The sequence below is a fragment of the Marmota monax genome, unplaced genomic scaffold (genome assembly GCF_021218885.2).
Source record: "Marmota monax isolate L192 unplaced genomic scaffold, Marmota_monax_Labrador192_F-V1.1 WCK01_AAM20220418_F8-fsc00110, whole genome shotgun sequence".
Classification (NCBI taxonomy): Eukaryota; Metazoa; Chordata; class Mammalia; order Rodentia; family Sciuridae; genus Marmota; species Marmota monax.
Window position 1 is genome coordinate 2,041,786 of NW_026694633.1, and position 22,930 is coordinate 2,064,715.

General features: G+C 35.2%; 1 protein-coding gene across 9 annotated transcripts in view; it reads left to right on the forward strand.

Annotated features, from left to right (window-relative positions):
- The window catches only part of LOC124078218 (multiple epidermal growth factor-like domains protein 6), a 623,764-nt gene that overhangs the window by 287,128 nt on the left and 313,706 nt on the right, over positions 1-22,930 (forward strand). For 7 of the 9 annotated variants that reach the window (XM_058572254.1, XM_058572255.1, XM_058572251.1 and 4 more), the window contains one exon: positions 2,515-2,645. In XM_058572254.1, coding sequence (XP_058428237.1) covers positions 2,636-2,645 — 10 coding nt within the window. In that variant the 5' untranslated portion in view covers positions 2,515-2,635. The remainder of the gene's footprint in view (positions 1-2,514; positions 2,646-22,930) is intronic. The other 2 variants (XM_058572261.1, XM_058572262.1) reach the window with 1 other exon arrangement.

Here is a 22,930-nt window from a genome sequence, read left to right on the forward strand (position 1 = left end):
ACTGTTCAGGTGCTCACCACCCTAATGGTCAAGCACCCTCCTATTACAACTCATTTGCCTTGCTCTTCACAGGGGACAGATGAGAATCCCAAATCTCATCACATCTTAATCTCTTTATCACAGGGTGATCTCTTCCTTGCTTTAGATCCCAGAGGGTTTTCTGCCTTCTCTTCACAAATTTCTTTGGCTGTGGAATTGACCTTTAGGGCCTCTTTCTGTGGGGTGAATTACATGTTTCCACACGTAATGTCTTTGTCTCTGGCTAAATCTAGAATGAACAACTCCAGTTGTGCTTTGGAAATTACCTGGTATCAGGGGCTAAATGGAATCAAACTGGGTGGTTCAGCTGCCCACTCCCTACATCTGTCCTGTTCCCTCCCTGTTTGCTGACTGTTTGAACCAGATAGCCATCAAAGGCTGCCTTTTGTTAACATAAAGAATCTCCAGGAGGCTCCTTGCTTGGGAGAGCTCTGCATATATAAGGGGCTTTCTTCTGTAGCTTTAGGATTTAGGGATCCTAATGAAAGAAGGGTGTGACACTTCTGATAAAATCTTTCTGAGGAAGGTTTTCAGGGGAAAAATGCTATATTTGTGAGGAAAAGGAAAGCTCAGTTAGGCAGATAGGAAATTTAGAGAAAAGAGTCTCTAGTGTTTCTAGAACTCCTCCTAAGTAGTCACTGTATATTTTTGATATTGTAAATTCAAACTAACAATTTTTTGGTGTCCCTCCAAGATTCATACTCTTAAAATATATGTTCAACCTGTTTAGACAGAGCAGGCTGCAGGAATCAGGCTGGATGAGAGCACTGGCTACAAGAGAAGAGCTGTTTTGTTTCTTTCTTTCTTCTTTTTTTTTTTCTTCTCACTCGCAATTGTTCTGGGCAGCACTGGCCTCAGAGTATCCTGATATTCAGCTTAAGAGGAGAAAAAAATAACAACAAAACCTGCTCTAACTACTTTTATTCTTGGGGGAATACGATAAAGGGCTTTTATTCCCCTACATTTCTTGAGAGGCTTGTTAATTAAGTAGCTATATATCTGTGTGGTTTGTGCCTTGTCTAAACACAATTATTAGCAACACCCCTCATAACTCTCAAAAGAGTCCCAATGATACCGCTGTTGACCGGTGACGAGTCCTTGCTTCCCCAATGTTGAAGAATAACACCAAAGAAGCACGCCGAGGCAAGGTCAGAGTAGAAATTAGAAGTTTATTAAAGGACAGCAGAAAAGACTTCTCCCGGAGGAAGAAGGGGACCCAAGAGGTGGAATCCGTGGAAGGGATGTTGTCTCCCCTTTTTATAGTTCTTTCAGTGATGGAATGTAGGTGGGAAGGACCGAGGGGTGGGACACAGGTGGGCCAAAGAAGTAATCTGGTCAGGAAGGACTTCTGAGTCAGCACCTTTTTGCTGGGGGCTGTTCATTAACATTTCTTTGAGGTGGACTTTGGCCTAGGGCCTTTTCGGGACTTCCATGAGTTGTCCTGTGTTTTCCCTGAGTCATTCTCAGAATGGTCTCCATTTTAGATTTCACTCAATATTAGACCCGATTTATCTAACTACACTGACTACCTAACTTTAAATCTGGCTTCACCAATTTGAATGATAAATTATAACCACCTTATGGAATGGTGTAGACATTAGGTGCCCCCCAAAAGCTCATGTGTGAGACAACACAAAAAGTGGTGAAATGATTGGGTTATGAACATTAACCTGATGTGTGCATTAATCCCCTGATAGGGATTAACTGGATGGTAACTGTAGCCAAGTAAGGTGTGGCTGCTGGAGGTGGTTCACTGGGGTGTACCTTTGGCATGTAGATTTTATACATGGTGAGTGAATGAGTGGAGAAGCTCTCTGCTTCCTGATCATCACATCCTGAGCTGCTTTCCATTGCCGCATACTTCTGCAACGATGTTCTACCTCACCTTAGGCCCCAAGGAATGAAGCCAAATGTCTGTGGACTGAGACCTCTGAAATTGTAAGCCGCCAAATAAATTTTTCCTCCTCTAATTGTTCCTGTCAGGTATTTTGTTCAGAGAGGTGAAAAAGCTGACTACAACACCCTACTTATCAATGCATGTTTTTAGAACTATATTCAATTACTTAACTCTAGAGGAAGTGTGGTAAGTAAAACTTTCTTAGTCTCCCTACATGAATCGTCCTGTTTTTAACCTCTGTAGATTGATGCCTCAGTATGTGGCTCACTCCTGTCAAAGCCATATCTAAAATTCTGAAGTCAGAGAGATGTATGTCTAAAAAGAACCTTAAAACAAACAAACAAAACCACTTGGAAAATTAAGGGACCTGGCTTACTTTAAAAAATCAAGAAGTAGTTGTTCACAGAAATATTGTTTTCATTGGTTATTACTTTTTACTTGGTATTTTACATCAGTGGCAAATATCTCAGTTCTGAAATCTTTGAAATACTACTTTTCTAAACCTTTGTTGTGCTTCTTGTAACTCTTTTTTCTTCCTTATATTTGACAAGCCTCTCACTCTCGCTTTTCTCTTGTAGGTCCTCTCTTCCATCTTCTATTCCTGTGGACCTGTACTGTAACTTTTCTATGCTTATCTTGCTGGAACGCATCTAGTTTCTGAAGAATGGGCGGAGCCTTGTGAACAAGGTGTGTCTGATTATGAGCAGAGGTAGGACTATTTGTGTGGAACTTGTTTTCACAAACTCAAGTTCTGCTGACTCCATTACTAATGTATATTTTATCAGCAAAAATCTTGATTCTTCTCACATCAAAATCTGTCCAAAGCTGTTCATTGTGGGATTTTATTACTCTTGTTTAAGTGAATGTACTGGTATGTTTCTTTATTGACTTTTATGAACTTACACTCCTTACTACAGGGACCATTTGTTGAGATTTTGTTCTATATTCAATCCTGCAGTTCTTCAAGAAAGTCTCTGACGTTCTATTTTGTTCTCTCCTTTCCAGACCTGTTATTGCACAGAAAAATGAATATTTTTTCCCTTGGTGTTCAGTTATGCATAGTTCTGTAATCATTTCTCTTTTGTGATTTCTGTCTCCCCAACTATATTTAAAATTAACTGACCATGTTGTCATATACTTGATAGATCTCTTACAGAATTGAGGTTCTTGTGTAGTGCATGTAAAAATTGCATTAGTCAAATTGACAGGTCCTCAACCAAATATGCCAGCACTGATACAGAAACTGTTTTAGTCAGGACCCTGATTGCCAGCATAAGAAACCTCTTCTAGCATACTTAACAAAAAGGAAGATATTGCTGGGAATATTAATCACCTCTTCAGGGTCTCACCTCTTAGTACTGTTAAAATGGCAATTCAATTTCAACATGATTTTGGAGGGGTCAAACATTCAAACCATAGTAATGCTAAATTCATATGTCCTATACAAGTCTGAAGGTCTAAAGGTGGCTTTAAATTTTTAAGGAAAAAGGAGTGTGTATAGTCAAAGTTAGCCTCCTGGTAAATTTAGAAGATATGGTAGGTGCTTATCTTAGCCCAGTTGTGTGATATAGCTTAAGTATCTGAGATTGGGTAATTTATTAAGGAAAGAAATGTATTTCTTCACAGTTCTGGAGACTAAAAAGGCCAGAATTAATGTGCTATCTTCAAATGAAGTTCTTCTTGCTGCATCATCTCATGGTGAAGGGAAGAAAGGCAAGAGAAATATAGAAGGGGTCAAAATCCCCTTTTTTTTTTTTTTTTTAACAGTTTCAGTCTCACCCAGCCTCACCATATGGCTTAATTACCTCTTAAGGGCCTCACCTCTTAGTACTGTTATAGTGGCAATTAAATTTCAACATTCTTTTTGGAGGGGACAGATATTCAAATTGTGTCTATGCCAAATTTGTTATGTCCTAAACATTTACATTAGTTTTTCTTTGGACCTTAAGTGTACTGTACTAGATATAAAAATAATTTTTCTTATTTTATATCATGTCATAATACATTTTATTAACAATTTTTATTTATTAATTAACATTAAACATTAACACTCCATTGTAAGACTGGCAAGGTACCATAGATAATTGATTTAAAATAATTTCTGCATTTTAAAATATGTTTGTACTATATTATACCTTTATCATTCTTCTTTTTTTGGTGGTAAATTTCTTTGAGGTTTTTTTTTTTTTTTTTTTTTTTTTTTTTAATGAAAGCCTGTAGAAAGAAAGCTACTACTAAATTTTATTTGTAGTGCAATTAAGGCATCATGAAGTAGTTTTATATTTTGTGTTTAATTTTATTTTTTATTGTAACTGTGATTTGAGGACAAATGACTTAGGCTGGGAGCTTTGAGATGCATAATATCGATTAGCCTGCAGACTGGATCCACCATATGAAAAATCAAGCAATCCTACTATGTAATTGAGCTCCAATAAAAACAGAGAATATTAAAGTTTGGGAGAAGTACCCTTAGGGTCAATTATCTGTGTGTATTGTCACACGTCAATGCCATGAAAGTGACATGGCCTCATAGGATGGCAAGAAGACAATGGAAGCTCGATATTGGTACTTCCCTAGATTCTTCCCTTACCCCTTTGGCCAATTTCAGTCTGTATCTTGCTCTGTTATAAACTATAACTGTAAATATAATAGCTTTCCATGATTTCTTCAAGTCCTCCTATTTATTTTAAGCACAGATTTGGGAATCCACAATCTTATAATTGGTCTAACTTTTCACTCACCAAATTCCTAAGAAGTTGGCTCAAACTCTTGCAGTAAGGCACCAATGTTATTATTTTTTTTCCTAACCTATCATGTCAGTTCTTTTGTGAAAGAAACTAATTTGAATTCAGTTTTGGAACATTTATGACAGACTTCACCCAATTTATTATTTTCTAAGTTTATCAAAGGAAATGTATGTGTTTAAGGAAATCAGTTAACTAGAACGGCAATAGCCAGAAAATCTTTTTATGTTTTTTTTTTAAATCTGTTTTTATTAGCAGCTAGCTAATCTGATTTTTAGTTTTAAAAATAACTAAAAAGAAAGTAAGATAAGAAAGGAAAGGAAAGTGAAAAATAAAAGGAAAATAAATTCTCATGCATGGTAAAAGTTCAAGCAGTACAAAAGAAATTGTGGGAAAATAAATCCCCTGCCTTCCTCTCTGATGAGCTCTTTTATGTTTCTTAAAATAAGAATTGCTTCCTCCTTTTAATTACTACATTTGTGAATTTATTAATATTAAAGAATCCCTTTCAGATTGACTGAGGGTCTTAAGGCTCTTCTTGTGTGTGAAGTTTCATACCACACATTTGCTCAAAATGTCTCAGTGTTCTTTCTGTCTCCCTATCAATAATTATCAGCCCCCAATTCACTTTTTTCGAATCTTTATGTGCATTAATTTTTATTAGTCTTTTTTTTAATATCTTCCAGCTACCACTTCTTTAGCCTTTTGATTTGGTACTTCTTTTAGAAATATGTGTCTCTCCCTTACCATATTGGTTCTATTAGTAGTTTGTTATTGTGGACCTACTATGTGTGAAATACCACTCATGAGGGTCACATTTTAGAAGAACTGTGAGTTTTAATATGTCTCTCAATTGTGTCTTTCATTCTGAACTTAGGTTTGTATGTGCCTGTTTGCCAGCCTTTTTGAAAAGACTTTTTGTTTTTTAGAACTTCCCAATAGACTGGCATATGGTTCATGCCTGTAATTTTAGCCATTCAGGAGACTAAAGCAGGAGGATCTCAAGTGAAGGCTAGCCTGGAAGACCCTACCTCAAAATGAAATTTGAAAAAGTGTTGGGGATGTAGCTCAGAGGTAGAGTGCCACTGGTAAAATCCCCAGTATCAAAAAAGAAAAAAGGAAACGTCCAATATTCTGTGATGAAATCTTCATTTGTTGATGAGAGAAATAAGACACATATCCGTACAACTCTCTATAGAAGTCTTGAATGGATAATAATGGTATCAAATGAATTAGACTGAATGAAGTGTTATACTTTGAAATAGTACATACTAAGTGTCAAGATGCTGTAATGAGAGTGTAATCTCACAGCAATTAAAACTCAGAAGATCTAAAGAAGTTGACCATTAGCAAAAGCCCAGTTGAGAGTATCTGTCATTTTCATTAGTAGATATTAGATCTTCAGAAGATATCAAGACAGTAGTATGGGAATGAATTACTTAAATTAACTGATTTGAAAGAGATCATCAATTAGAAAAAACATGTCTTAGTTAAGTCCTCGTATGGTACTCTTATTCCATTTAATAGATATAAGCAGGAACTATAATTCTGTGAGAGTGTATAATAGAAACTATGTATTTTTTTACCAAATCAACAATTATTCCTATACCTCTTTATAGAATTTTCCCCTCTTTACTATGAGAAGCAGATGACATATTAAGATTTCTTAAATTCTAATGATGATAACAGCTTGCACACTTTGAATGCTACTGTGTGCCAGACAGAGCATTTTATTTTTTTTCATTAAATTTATTAAATTACTCACAAAAACATCATGAAGAAAGTTCCATTTTCATCCCCATTTCGCATGAGAAGAAACGGAGTCCTAAAATAGTTTAAATCAGGTTTGAAGTTAATTCAAAATGGATCAAGGAGCTAGATATCAAATCAGAGACTCTGCACCTGATAGAAGAAAAAGTTGGCTCCGATCTACACATTGTGGGGTAGAGCTCCAAATTCCTTAATAGGACGCCCATAGCCCAAGAGTTAAATACAAGAATAAACAAATGGGACTTACTTAAACTAAAAGGTTTTTTCTCAGCAAGAGAAACAATAAGAGAGGTAAATAGGGAACCTACATCCTGGGAACAAATTTTTACTCCTCACACTTCAGATAGAGCCCTAATATCCAGAATATACAAAGAACTCAAAAAATTAAACAATAAGATAACAAACAACCCTATCAACAAATGGGCCAAGGACCTGAACAGACACTTCTCAGAGGAGGACATACAATCAATCAATAAGTACATGAAAAAATGCTCACCATCTCTAACAGTCAGAGAAATGCAAATCAAAACCACCCTAAGATACCATCTCACTCCAGTAAGATTGGCAGCCATTATGAAGTCAAGCAACAATAAGTGCTGGCGAGGATGTGGGGAAAAGGGTACACTTGTACATTGCTGGTGGAACTGCAAATTGGTGCGGCCAATATGGAAAGCAGTATGGAGATTCCTAGGAAAGCTGGGAATGGAACCACCATTTGACCCAGCTATCGCCCTTCTGGGTCTATTCCCTGAGGACCTTAAAAGAGCATACTATAGGGATACTGCCACATCAATGATCATAGCAGCACAATTCACAATAGCTAGACTTTGGAATCAACCTGGATGCCCTTCAATAGATGAATGGATTAAAAAACTGTGGCATTTATACACAATGGAGTATTATGCAGCACTAAAAAATGACAAAATCATGGATTTTGCAGGGAAATGGATGGCATTAGAGCAGATTATGCTAAGTGAAGCTAGCTAATCCTTAAAAAACAAATGCCAAATGTCTTCTTTGATATAAAGAGAGCAACTAAGATCAGAACAGGGAAGAAGAGCATGAGGAAAAGATTAACATTAAACAGAGAGGAGTGGCGGGAGAGAAAGGGAGAGAGAAGGGAAACTATGGAAATGGAAGGAGACCCTCATTGTTACACAAAATTACATATAAGAGTTTGTGAGGGGAAAGGGGAAAAAAAAACAAGGGATAGAATTAAACAACAGCAGACGGGGTAGAGAGGGAAGATGAGAGGGAAGGGGAGGGGGGATAGTAGGGGATAGGAAAGGTAGCAGAATACAACAGTCACTAATATGGTATTATGTAAAAATGTGGATGTGTAACCGATGTGATTCTGCAACTTGTATTTGGGGTAAAAAATGGGAGTTCATAACCCACTTGAATCAAATGTATGGAAGATGATATGTCATGAGCTCTGTAATGTTTTGAACAACCAATAAAAAAAAAATCAGGTTTGAAAGGAAAACATAGGGGCCAGGGTTTGATCCTGTCTGACTCCAAACCCCTCCCAATCAAAAACATTAGGGATAGAATGTGCTGGAAAATTCTGTTGGCAAATATTTTCAGGTTTCAGCTAAAGAAACTGAGGTTCAGCAAGTTAAATGACAGCTAGCTTATGGCAAAGTAGGCAGCAGGGTGCAATTCTCTGGACCTCCATTTAGGGCATCGTTTTCATTTTCTTTTCTTTCAACATGTTAGTTCAAGACAGTCCCAGCCTCAAATCTTTCCAACTGGAGTCTTGCAGAACCTCTTTATACAATTTGCAAACTCTCTGCAATTTCTAAAACAAAGTCATCCAGTCTTTTCTTCAGCAGAGATCCATGGTTCTAACTATTTAGATTAATTATTAATTTATTCAGGAATTATGAGAACTTCTTTTCAATACAGTTGCTAATTCATCTCCAATCTGCTCTAAGCAAGTTACAAACTGACAAAATTGCCCACCCTAAAACAGATGGAAAAGATTCATACCTTGAACTCCTTTTGATCTAGATGAGTAGGGCTGCAGTTGGCAGCCACAGACAGTTAAAATGTGTTGTTTCTACAGAAGATAGAGTAAGGAAACAAGCTTGTGTGTTACTTTAGGAATGTTTTTCTCTTGTTCTTTCTTTTTATATTTAACTGATAATCCAAACGTAACAAAATATGTAACTTGCTTGAAATGTTGGAAAGAGCAATTGTCTGTTTGAGATCCCACTTCTCAATATTTCCACTGAAGTCCTCTGCATGGCAGAAGGAACTGTACTCATTCCTAGGTGCCCGGGGTGAGGTGGGGTGGAGCAGCATCCCATAAGCAAAGTGCTTTGAAGTAATAACTTTTTCTTTGTTTTCATCAAAAATACTGTTTTCCATCTTTTAGTCTTTAGCTATTAAAGTGGTCATTCCAGAGCTATAGCCCATTCTTTAGTTTGGAATTTGGGGTATTTCTGCCCTATAATTGTCTACTCTTAACTTGTTCAAATGTATATTGTAGTCCAAGAAGCACAAGGATAGAAAATGCCAATTTTGGAGGCAATATGATCAGTCAGACAGGTTCTTGCTGCAAAATTGCAAAAATTTTGGTGCATTAATATAGACTGAGAGTGAATAAATAGGGGACAACCAACTAAGCATCCCCCAAACATATGTTAGCATATCAAATTTTCATACAGAGCACTTGGCAGCATCTTGAGGGTTCTAAAGAACACATTTTTGGAAAGGCTGGCCTAATACATTGTTACCTCTCTGTTTTATTATGCAAATGCATTTTTTATCAAAATAATTGCCTTCATTTAAAAATTATATACTATGAATATTAATTCTATTGTTATGTCAAAAAAGATTTATGTTTTGACCACTTCTTTTAAAGCTTATCATAAAACTCTATTATTTGAATAAAGATTTTAAAGAGTTTTCTCGGTGTTTAAAAATAATGTCACTAGGTCACTAATCTAGACATTTGTAGAACTTGTCACTTAGATTCTGATGCCTACCAGCTCTGAGATTCAAATCTTTCTAGTCATGTAAACTTTCTTAGCCTCAACTGCTTGTTTTAATTTCTTTTTAAAATGATAACACCTGTTCTATCCACTTCACAATGTTTTGAGTATTAAAATAGGTAATTAAATTTACTGCATAAACTAGGAAATGTGATAGCAATATCATTTCCATTATATGACTAATTGTACTTCCCTTTAATTATTTGTATGTGTTGGAGGAGACTTCCAAACCTTGCCTAAAACAATTTGAAGCAAGGAATGATTGACTATTGGAATATCTTCGAGTACTTTCTTTCACTCTCTTTTCAAAAGAACCCTGTCTATATGTTTATATGGGTTAGATAGCTTTAATTTGTTTCTTTTTATTTGCTGTCAGCGATTACAGCTACCATTCCCATGGGAAGCTTTCTTTGTCTTAAAATACATTTTTAAGTGAGATGGCAAAACTGTTTTAGTTTAATGCATTTTTTTTCCTTCAAGTTTCCTGTAAGTGGCATTTATGAGCAATTTCAGATTTATTCTGTTATAATGGCATTTTAAAAAGATTATCCTTAGGCATTATTATGGCTTTAGAATAAATCTAGCTAAAAATTTCATCCTCGGTGTGAAAAAGAAAGCTCCTAAAGGTCTTTAAACATAGTCCATCTTTCAGAGACCTTTCTGTTTGGAGACAAGTTTGTCTCCTGAGTATATTGAACAACAGTAATTCATGGCATTTATTCAGCATTGTGTATTTCCAAAGCAATTTGCAATCATCAATTCATTTAACCACCTTGTAATCCCAGCACTGAGAAGCAAATGTGACCCTACCACCACCTGAGCTAGCATTAGCACCCCAAATTGCCTCTGTGCTCACATTATCGAGCCTCGCTTTGATTAAAAATCCCCCTTGGACCAAAGGGAAAAAAAGTGTAAGTATAAGCTACTTTCTTGTATTTTCTGTCCTTAGTTGCTCAGAAGTAGAATAATCTATTGCCATTTCTGTTGGAGCTGTCTACAATCCCTTTAGTCCTTAGAGGTAGTTTGCCTGTATAAATATGACAAGCTGTTGTGGTGAGATCCTTTCAGGGAACTTTTTGTACTCTCCCTTTAAGGTCCAACTCAGATGTTATTTTATAACTAAAATGTTCCATAAAACTTCTCCTTCTGTCTTCCCATGATTTAATTAATTTCTCCCTCCTGTGTTCTCACAAAATTTTATACATACTTCTGTTACAGCTTTTGCCATAATTTTGGTGTAAGCTCTCAGTCTACAATGGAAGCAATTATATGGCCTGGAACCACATCTCATTTGTTCCTCCATCTATTGTCATCCCTTAGCACAGTGTCTGCAGCATGAGAACTCAAGCATCATTAAATCCAACGTTAGAACTCAGCTGCTCCAGGCCTCCAGGGTTTTTTGACCCAGCCACCTACCCTTTGCTCTGCTGCATATGAAGAGCAGAGGAAGGGAGCCAAACCAGATGGATTTGGGAAATCTTTCTAGAGGCATCAGTTCTGAGGCTAATTCTTCATAAGGACGAAGTATTCTGTAATGAAAAGGATAGGAAATAGCATGTGAAGACTTCAAGGCAAGAAGCAGCACACCACATCAAGCTACAAATGGTCCTAATAATGATGGTGGTGGCCAGTGAGTATCCTCCTCATTGTCATTGCCACCATCATCATCTTACAGCCACCTTTTCCTGAGCACTCTTGAGGATCCTGACACTGTCTGTGGTATCTTAGAGACTATCTCACACAACTATCAGCATAGTCATGCAATGCAGGAATTATCATCATCATATTTTTTTTTAGGGGAAAAAAACACACACACACAAGGCTCAGCAAGACTAAGAAATTTTCTCAAGTTCAAGCAAGGTAGCCAGGATTTGAACCTTATGATAAGGATTGTAATTTTTTTGTGTTGTGGAGTGCCACTTGGATGCCATCTCAGGACTGCTTGCTTCTTGGAATACCTGCTGATTGTATCATTTCTCTTTTCTCCTTTGTCTATGAACCTGTGAGTGGTGAGAAACCCAGAGGCTACATTCAGTGGAACTTTTCAGTTCTGTGATTCTGTTCACAATCCACACATCCTCTAAAAGGCTTCCTATAGAAGGTGTCCCCATTAACTGCAAATGGAGCTCTGATCACAGGAGGAATGAGGGCAGGAGCTGAGACCATTATTCTCTATTCTAAGATGTCTAAAGCAGACCATAGCAGCTTTTATGTTTTCATTCCTTGCTTTGAGGCCTATACCTTGAAGGCTACCTTTCTTCTCAGGTCCCCAAAATGGTTTTTATTCTCGAAATTATAAAAGGCAATGCTATTAGTGCATGCTCATGCTGTTTAAGGAAGCAAAAACTTTCAGAATCTTGAGTACAATTACTTAGGGTATATTTAATTTTAAACAAGGCAAATTGAGCTCTATTGTTTGAGGTTAAAGATGTGATATATTCCTCACAGTACTTTGGACCATGTAGTGGCTCATTGCAGAGTCAGCTAGAACCACTTGAGAATTGCCTGACACAATATACAGTCACTAGCAATTTACATCAATCAAAGAAATCGATTAAATTTGCAAAGTTCTGTGGTTTTCTGAAGACTTAGGTGTTACCTAGAGTGACACCAGTAAAGAATGGCTTATTGTATTAAAGGGTTCTATTCCACCTTCCATCCCAAACACAGTATGTTATAATATGAGCATAAGAGACATTTAATTAATAAGAAAAGGATATAATGCATCATGCAGGAGTGGGTGTATATGTATGTATATGTTTCTGTACCATTTTGGGGTGTAGACCATGCATTTGGAGATTTAGAAAACTTGTGATGGGTATCATTTCCTCCGTTTCTATTTTCATAACACACACATATTTTTGTTTGATAGATTACATTTTGAGGGCAGTTTTAGATTCACAGAAAAATTAAGCAGAAGATACAGAGATTTCTCTTATATCTCCTGCCACCTCACATGCATAGCCTCCCCCATTATTAATATCCCCCACTAGAGTTGTACCCTTATTGTAAGTGAAGAACCTATATGGACATTGTTACCACCTTAAGTTCAAATTTTATATTAGAGCTCACTTTTGATGTTCATTTTTACAAATATATGTCATGTATCAACCTTTATAGTACTATACAGGGTGGTTTCGCTGTCCTAAAAAATCCTTTGTGCTCTACCTATTCATTTCTCATTCTCACCTACATCCTGGCAACTGACCATTTTACTTTCTCTATAGTTTTGCCTTTTCCTGAATGTCATATAGTAGGAATCATGCAGGATATAGCCCAATACATACAATATGTGTTGTTCAGCACTAAAAAGAAACTAGTTGTTCAGCATTAAAAAGAAACTAGCTGTCCAGCCATGAAAAGTTATGGAGGAAAATTAAATGCATATTTGTATGTGAACAAAACCATCTGAAAGATGCATTCTTTATGGTTTCAACTGTATGGCTTTTCTTCTAATTCCCGCCAGCCAGTTGCTTATATGATCTTGAGAAAACTTGACCATTGACAGTTGAACATTACTATTTGTATATTTATCTTACCTGATCCATTTTACATTTAGTTTCTTAAAAGTGTATCATTAAAGACTATATACTTTCTTGATCTTACCCCATGAAGACTTTTCTTAGATTGTAAATCTAAGCTGGATGACATGAACAATGACAAAGCATGGAGCTTTGAAAACATGGAGATTCAGGACATCCTTAACAAGAGATTTCAGTCTTGGTCTTAAAATATTTTGAAAGCAGCTATTGTAATAGATGTTATTGAACTAAAACCAATAGGAAAAAAAGTAAAACAGAGCATGAACTATGTAGCTTTTTTGACACTGATGGCTAGAAACCTGTTCATTGGAATTAAAAAGTGCCGGTAATTATATATTTTATGACATTTACTTGGAAATTATCAACCTAAGTAGGTTAACAAAGGCTTCCCTAAATAAGCCAAAAAATATGGTGCCATTTCAAAAATATGCACGGGCTACATATGAAATTGAGGAAATAACAAGGATTATAAGTGCTCTATTTGATAAAAAAAAATATTGCAAAATGAGTGTTTCTGAGATGGTGGCAAGTGAAGGTAAGACATGGGAGTTTCTTAATTGGGGAACGAAAATAGCTATTTTTAAATTAATTCATCAGGGAAAATTTTACAGGATATTTGGATTTCAGAGATGATTTAACAAAGAGAATAATGATAAAATAATGATAATTACAAAGCAGAAATTGCATGAAATTTATTTGTCCTAATGACTAGGTTCCTGAAAACTCTCAAGTAGCTGACTTAGAGCTTAAGTTATTTGAAATCTAATGAGAAAAAATAGGAGTGGGGGATAGAGATAGGGAATAAACCACTGAATGCTCTTACATAAATATTTTATGAGCATTAAAATAAAGCAATTAAGGCACACACTAAGTATATATCACATTAGTCCAATTTTGTAGGCCTTAAAATTAGTACAAATTTTTACTATATTTAAGAATTTCTATTTACCAGTCACCAATTCAAAGTTTAATGTGTTCTGATTGAATCTCCCTGAATTGTTGACCCTTGCCACAGGCTTTTTCCAAAGACCTGTTACATGAATCTCAGACATGGCTTTTTCCTAAGCATAACCTAAGCATGTTTCTAAATCCACAGGTCTGCACTCTCTCTCTCTCTCTCTCATTGTGTTTGTGTGTGTGTGTGTGTGTGTGTGTGTGTGTGTGTCCTGTGTCCTTTCTTTCTCTCTCTCTAGATAGATAGATGGATAGACAGACATACAGATCTCTCAAGAGTGAGGAAAGAAATTCTCTTACTCTCTGCCTTTCATTATATTCAATGAGAATCACAGTTCTTATTCTAATTGTTCCCAAATGTAAAGACTAGGCATTAAGAATGTTTGAACCCTTTTTTATAATTACTGACCAAGCATTTAAAAATTAACTCATATGTATTTGATGCTTGGATTTAAAATAGAGAACTCCTGGCAGAATTTTGTATACCACTTGTATAGTAATAAAAATAAAGCAATTTACTTCTAAAGCTCTTAAAAATGATAGTTTTAGAAAATCTTTAATTGTGCTAGGCACACAATTAGCTTTATTATATGTATACTAAAGAAAAACTCTTATAGCAGTGAACTAATGGTTTATAAATATTTTTAAAAAATTGTTGTAGATACTAAACTTTTTGGTCAACATCTGAAATTTCTTCCATCACTAGAGTTCCCTAAGTCTCACTTTCTTCCTCTTCCTCTTCCTCTTCCTACTGCCTTCTCTTTAGACGCTTTCACTTCTTGCCAGAGGATAAAGCAGATGTGGAGCTTCAAGGCAAATGGGAGACCATCTGATGCTATATCTCATGTGAGAGCAAATTCCTAAGAAGGGTTTCAGATTTGATGCATGGAAATCACGTGGCATCTGTTAAAACTGAAGATCATGTGTTTCAGAAGGGTCCATTTCAGTGCTGAGCTTTTAGCTCCAGAGGGCTTAAGGATAGTATCAACTTTTTCAAGCTTGTGAAGAATTCATATGCATGAGTAGAACCCATATTTCCATGCATTTTTGAATAATGGACATCTCCTGGTCATAACAGATTTAATGTCAGGAACAGGTGATTTTAGCAGTGATTGAAATTCAGAGTTGAAGGATGGCCATTTCCTAGTATTTTCCACATTTTGGTTTTTCATAGCATTGACATGTTAAAATTAACATGTTAAAATACTGGGCTGAGGTGTCTCTAATGTCTTGGGTTCCTACTTAAAGAAATCAAAACATAACTCAGAATTGAAAATTAAGCTCAGCTAATCATAGTCAAGTAGACATTACCCTGTCAGAACTCCCCCACTCCCAAGGTAATACAAATAAGGCAGTCCTTCAAAATTTAACCAATCAAGTGATTTATTTGCTCTTCTTCTGTGATTCTCTATAATAGCAGACTCTTGATGCCCCTTCAGCAGAATCCCAAAATATGCCCCCTTGGACCTGCCCAACACATTGTCTGTTTAAATAAATGCTTAAATTTTAATGTGCCAAGTGTATCTTTTAACAGATGTATACATCCTTTATATCATAACACCCATCTACCTGTAGCTTTTCTCTTTTCAAGTTCAAATGAGCAATGGGTGAGAGTCAGCTTTCTGAATTCTAGTCCCAGCAGAATATTAATTAGCCTTGTGGTTTTAGCAAAGGCTCTTTAACTCTCTGGGCTTTAGTTTAGTTGTTCAAAGGTAAAATGATTCATTCTTCATGACCTTTAAGACAATTTACAGCTTAAAAGGTCTTCAATTCTATGCATTTCTGAATACTGATATCAGTCTCCATGAGGCATGGCTTCTGTATCTGACATATCTAGAACAGTGCTGGCTGTATAATTGAGGCACTCAAGAAATTTAATTCGTTCAAAGGAAATAAAGTATTAAGGAATACACTTCTGCCATAAATTAAGGATTATCTTTCACCTCCTCATTGCTCTCAGTAATGTACTGTTGGTGTACAGAATAGGGTTAACTGAAGCTGTTTATGGTGAGACTAGTCTTCCTCTGGCTCCAAATTGAAAGACTGTCATAACTGGATGTTTGATCCTGTGAGCTGTGTGTCTACAGATAACATGTGGAGAAGAGTATTGGAATTGTGATGAATTTATATAATTTCCTGCTGGCAATGGAGAAGACCTACCTCTTCTTCCATTAAAAAATCTTTCTAAAAATATGAAAATTAATTTAATCTATAGATTATTTACCTAGGATGATTGGTTACTCACCTCAGAATGATCCTACTTTATATTTATTAATTGGGGGTGAAGTAAATGAAAAATCATTTTCTGGGAAAATGTCAAATAAAACTGGATTTTTTTGTTCAGTGATTTTCATTGACAGTGAGGCTGTATTTTCTTCTTCTTCTTCTTCTTTTTTTTTAAACCAAGAACTCTGAGCTTTGTTAGGGGAAACCACAACTCTCACAGTTGCAGTTAGGTGTGTGGGAATATTATTAAGAGTGTATTTTCAGTAGAAGTCTCCAGAATGTGTTACTGCTAATCTTCCGAGCCATTAGTGGCATTCATATGATAAAATGTTAATGTTTCTCTTCTAATTTAAGTGCATTTCTGAACATACCTCAAAGCCAAGCCACGCTGGGTTGAAATGAGGAATGTGATTGGATTTGATTTTAATAGAACATAACATTGATGGAATTGAGATTGACCTCATTATGATTCTCAATTCCATACTAGATCTTTGCTTTAGGCATTAAAGAGCATATGGTAATAACTCTCTTTTTTTTTTAAAGCTTTGCTGTTAAAGATTTAGTGGAAAGATTATCTAGAATACTTTTTATCAAATATCTTATTTAAATAAGAAGAATTCTTTAAAGCATTAGCATTAAAAATTCACAGAGCCTACAAAATTAAAGATAGAAAAATCTATTAGGTTATCTTTCTTCTCCCAGACAAGGATTACTTCAGAGGAAAGAGCTACAAAAATGAAAATAATAAGTGAAACAATTATAATATCAACATTAGAGATGGGAGAAGAAAGAATGTTCGATTGGTTAGAGAAATCAACTGAAATAAATACTTTGTTCTTTAAAAACTATTTTATCCTATTTTTATATGTTATAGCATTTATCATTAAATCATCAGTTATTTTTGTATTATAAACGTAAGTGATTTTGAGACCTTTTTGTTAAAAATAAGAAGCTGAAATTCAAATTTGATTGAAAAACCTAATTCAGATGATCTGCATGTAGTGCTTTAACATGCATTGGCTTCTTTGTTTTGAATTATCGACATAGAATTCAGTTTAATCACACATATATGACATTTTCATTTTGGTATATAATGTGCACACATATTAAAATGTGTCTTTGTCTTATGTATGTATTGGAAAGGAATTATCAGCAAATTTATAAATAGAATACTGTTTCTGATTTTATTTTCAAGAACCAATGAGCTCTCATCCTACTGAGCATAAAGTGAGAAAATAAACTTTAAATTTGTCAGTTTAGAGCATCAGTGATACTTTCAATTTAAATAATCTCTTTTGGATGATTAAATACCATAGGAAAAGATTCAGTCCTTCAGATACGCCCATCCTGGCTTTGCTTCTCTTTGGCAGGATTTATATGGCTTTGTCTCTTGTGGAGGGTATGTTTCTAGCAATAGTGTGACTTGTCTGATATGCTCCCGGGGCTGGAACCTGTGAGGTGACTGGTATAATCTATTACCCCAACAAAGCATCTCCTTTCATCTCCTCCCTCCCTTCCTCCCTCCCTCCCTTTCTTTTTTTTCCTTTTTTACCTGGATTTTTCAAAAATTGGGGATTCAATCAGGGGCACCTTACCACTGAGCTACATCCTTAATCCTTCCTATTTTTGGAGACAGGATGTTGTTAAGTTGCCAAGGGTCTCACTAAATCGATGAAGCTATCCTCAAACTTGTGATCCCCCTGCATCAGTCTCCTGAGTTGCTGAATTTAACGGTGGACTTACAGGTGTGCATTACCATGCCCAGTGTGTTACTTGTGTTAAAGTTCTATATTATACACAGTTTCACATCCCTTGTTAGATTTCAAGGTTGATTTTACAAATTAAGGTAGAATTGATACCAAGGGTCAAGTTCTCTTAGCTCTGGAGGGAGAAAAAAAATGTGATGATCAAATAAAGAGGATGGCTTTGATAGTTACATTTAAAATGATATTAATTTTCACATTTGAAAGGAATTAACTTATTGTTTGCCAGTAAACATTCAGGTTCTAGTCCATTACAAGCAAGCAAGGAATAGAGGCCTTTAAGATTTTCCTTGCCTGCCTCCCCCAAATTGTCTTCCTCACTCTCTACCATTTACCAGCCATACTGACCTCCTCTCTATATCCCTGTCTTCTCAAACTCCTTCTGAAAGAGCCTTTGAACTTATTTGACTCTCCCTAAAAGGCACTTTGCTTGGATGGTTTCATCTCACCCCTTTCTACCTCGACACGAATGTCCTTTCCTCAGTAGTATGTCTTTGTCCTTTATATAAATTTTTTTAAATTTAATTCTGTTGCTATATTCCTATTGCATCGAATGCTGCCTGATATATTTCATAAAACATATTAATTGAATGAAAATTGAATGAATGGTATTACAAAGTCTTCACCGTAACCTGATATATTGCCATCTCCTGTGCCTAATGGGAAAAATTAGAGAGGTGACTTGTCTGAATTTAACATACAAGGGTGAGGCAGATATGGAATTCAAATTCAGGTCTGTATGAATGCAAAGCCCATCTTTGGCCACCAAACTATACATTCTGCTTCTGTAGTGTGAATTTTATCACTTATTTCTAGTAGCTTGGTCCATATGCCAATAGACTAATGTATTATTTTTTTCTCTATGTGCTACACAGCATAAGCATCTTTTATACACACACACACACACATATACATATATATATATATATATATATATATATATTTGAAGTAGATTCTTCTTCCTACATTTTAAGTGAGAGCAGAACCATATTTGCATATTCATTTTTTCTTAAAGCCTCCTAAAAGGGGCTGTTGAATCATGTCTCTTAACAGTAAAGCTGAAAATGTCAGATCCACACTTAAGTAAGGAAATAATTTTCAAAAACAACCCAAAGATATTAATTCATAGGATAATCCAAATGTTTTTAAGTAATAACAAATTTCTAAACTTTGAAAATATGAAATTTATTATGATATATGGGTTTTATTCTCAGCTCCAACTGGAAATTTCTATCATGATGTAACAACACATTTCAACTGAATGAAAAGTTCAGGTAGAAAAATTCAAAGATACTAAAGACTAGCCAAAGCTTTATTCATATATTAACATAATTTCATTCATTTTTGGACAGAGTTCCAGGTCCTCTGTGACCATAGTTATACACACTCTGCTTGCTCAATGGGCCACTAACACATCTGTACAGCAGGTGATAGGGAACACTCTCAGATAGGTTTTATCACTTTTCCTATAATGAGAGATATTTTTTGTGCTTCTACCTGGTGTGGTTACTTTGCAGTACATCTGGCTGAAAACATCTTTTCTTATTTTATGGATGAGAGGAAAAATATAAGTATTTTTTTTCCCATCAAATTTCCAACCTATTCATGTTTTGCTTCAACAATTTGTGCATTGGGAGGTGAAAATCTGAGCAGTTGCAGGGCTGTGCGTTTCTGTAAATCGATCCACAAAGGACAGAACAGGGTGCAGTCTGAAGAGGTAAGAATTAGAAGGCAAAGCCAAATCAGCAAAACTAAACAAAGCAAAGAAACTGAAGCAAATTAATCATGACAAAACCTGTACAAAATCTGGAGAACAAGTTGCTGTACTTGAACTTTCAATAAACAGATTCTGTTTATTTGGACTTTACTAGGGTGGAGATTTAAATGCAAACTGAATCTACATATAAAACAAAGTCACTCAGATATGTCAGATGGACTAGCCTTCAATGGGAGAGATTGATTTTGAGAGAAATTAATTATACTAACAGAAATTGCTGTTAAATATTTTACACTTTGGAAACCAGTTACTAGAATATTGCTGTTGTAAGGTAGAAAAGTGACAGAGTTTTCTTTCCCTTAAAATAAAACTTTGCTTGCCTTTATTTAAAGTAAGATGAGACTACCAAAATGGAGGGCTGAAGTTTGGTAAGGTCCTAATATTTGGGACTTGATTGTTGACCTGGAACTTCAGAAAATTTTAATGTAAAACTGGCCAGTTGATGAATAAAAGAAATTGTAACCATTATAAAGCTAATTCCCTTTCTCTAGGAGCACCTGTTTATTAGAATGGTTTCTATTACAATATCAGCTTTGTTAATAATCACTTGCCTTGGTAGCCATCTTTGCTGATTTTATGATAAAGAATGTTAGATTGACTTATTTGCTTGCTTTTGTATTGCTTCTTGTAAAAAATCAACTGCCAAATTTCTAGCGGCGTGCTCCAGAACTCAAAAGCTCGTCACTGTCATACCTTATTTCTTCCTCTCAAAACTGGTGAGAGATTCTTGTAATTAGAGATTCTCTTTTGAATGAAAGACATGAGTGCAGAAAAGAACTGTCTAATGATAATTACATGCCCAGGAAAAAAGAAGCTAACATATTATGAGATAGAACTTGCTGAGATGCATGTTTTATGTAGTAGGGCTAGTAACACTAAATGTCATCCAGAAATTCAAAAAATCTTTGGTATTTCTCAAAACTTAGGTTGAAAACAGAAGATTTGGTGAGCACAGTTGGAAGTCTCTTGCTTCTTTCTCTAAATGGGTCAAACAATGGAAAAGACAAGGGTGGGAATACAGAAGATTGACCAAAAAATATCATACTTAATGACCTGAACTTGAATTTTTGAACCTTGGCTTAAGATACAAGTGATCTCTGGGTAGGGATCAAAAGAAAGAATAAAATGACAGATTTCTTCTCTCACAATTACTCTGCTACAGTTTTTGTAAAAAATAGAATGGGCTGCATCAGAAGGTAGAATTTCTTATTTCTGGGAAATGTGGAAGTCAATGAACACCTTCTTGCTGAGAGAAGTAAAGGTTCTCAAGCATGAGTGATAGCACTAGATGATTTTTAAATTTCCTTATACTCTGAGTTGTCATGAAATTTTTTACTTTCTGGAACTCCAAAAAATTATTTTTAATGAGGATTTAATTTTTTAGAACCAACTAACTTAAGTTATGAAACATAAACTTTTCTAATTTAAAGAAAATTGTTATCTCTATTATATTCTAATCAAATCCATAGAATTTTTATAATATGTATGTGTATGTATTCTTACTTAATGCATCTTCTCAAACTTAAGAAGGTTTAGAAATGACTATTTCATGTGATCCCACATTGGGGGAATGGTGATATTGCTTATTAACTCTACTTAACCACCTTTGAAGGGAAAAATAGAGAGCAAAACCTAGAACTATTGGGTGTGAGTCCAGAGGAATCTAGATCTCTAAGAAGAGAGTAATGACCAATGGAGCAGATGAGTTTTCAGATACTGGATGAGCATGTACAACAATGTGTAGAAACTGACTCTACTGATGATTGATAATTGATGATATTGAATATTCTTTTATTTACCTGTTGGCCATTTACCGGATGCAAGGATATGTGGTACATAGGCACAATGGAATATGATTCAGATAGGAAAAAATAAAATAAAATCCTGTCATTTGTGACAACTTGGATGGAACTGGAGATCATGATGTTAAGTGAAGTAAGCCAGGCACAGGAGGACGAGAAGAGGAGGATGGGGAAAGATGATCCATGTGTAATAAGGTACAGGTAGATGGGAGTAAGTTATGGTTTGCTACTGAAGTAAGGTAACTGCAGATAATATACTGTAAATTTCAAAAAAGTAGAAGGAGTGATTTTGAAAGTTTTCACCATTAAGATTTCATAAATATTTAAGAAGATAGTTATATTTAACTTGATGTAAACATCATACAGTGTGTACTTAGATCAAAATATCATGTTACCTCATTAATATGTATCATTTTTGTGTTTGATATATCAATTAAAATAAATCTGATTTTTTAAAAAGTGAGGTAAACTATTAAGCCAAATTTTCCAGCTCTCACAAAGCCACACATACCCTTAGATGACAACTGTCAAAGTACTTCAACACATAATTTAAAGTTGACCTATCATTTTTTTTTGTCACAGTGTGGTAATATATACCTTTGATAAATATTCTATAGCATTGAATGATTTTGTTTTATCTTATGCTACTGGCTTGTGGCATTCCTAAAACATAATTAATGAAAGTTATTTGAGTCAACACATTCTAATTTAACTAAGCCCAATTAAGTAAGATTCAAAGAAAGTAACTGCCATAATTTTTGTCTTTTAATTTTTAGTTCACATCATTTCAAAGAAAACCAAGTTGTTTCGTGGAATATACTATAGCTTGAAACCTCTCTTCATGATGGATAAAATTAATACCTCAAACTTAATAGACAAGATTTTTAAGGTAGTGTATTTTCTATTGCCATCAGAAGGTAATTAGTACTGACATGGTCACTTATAACTGTGATCTCCTGGTCTCCTGAAGCTCCAAGTGTATCTCCATTTTTAACAAATTATATAGGTGGTCAGGTGATATGACATCTCAGGTCCTTTTCAACCTGAGCTTCTAAAATTCCCTTATAATTCTTTTTTTGAGAACTTGCAGTAATTATTTTTTCTTTAATAAAACTTTATGATGTTAATAGCTCAATAGTATAAAAATAGTTGTCAATAGGTTGAGTTCTATGTGAAATACCTAAAATTAGATCAGTTTGTTTTGCTAAGTGTAGCCAGCCACATTGGAAATGTGAATGATTAGTTAGTCTACTGACCACAGTAAAATTGACATTGAGTGGATAATGTGATCAGACAACATGCCCATCTCCACACTAAAAGATGCTAGTATAAATACATTCCTTGGGACCTGTTATGGCTAAGATATGAGGTATCTTCCCAAAGTTCATGTGTTAGACAATGCAAGAAAATTTAGAGG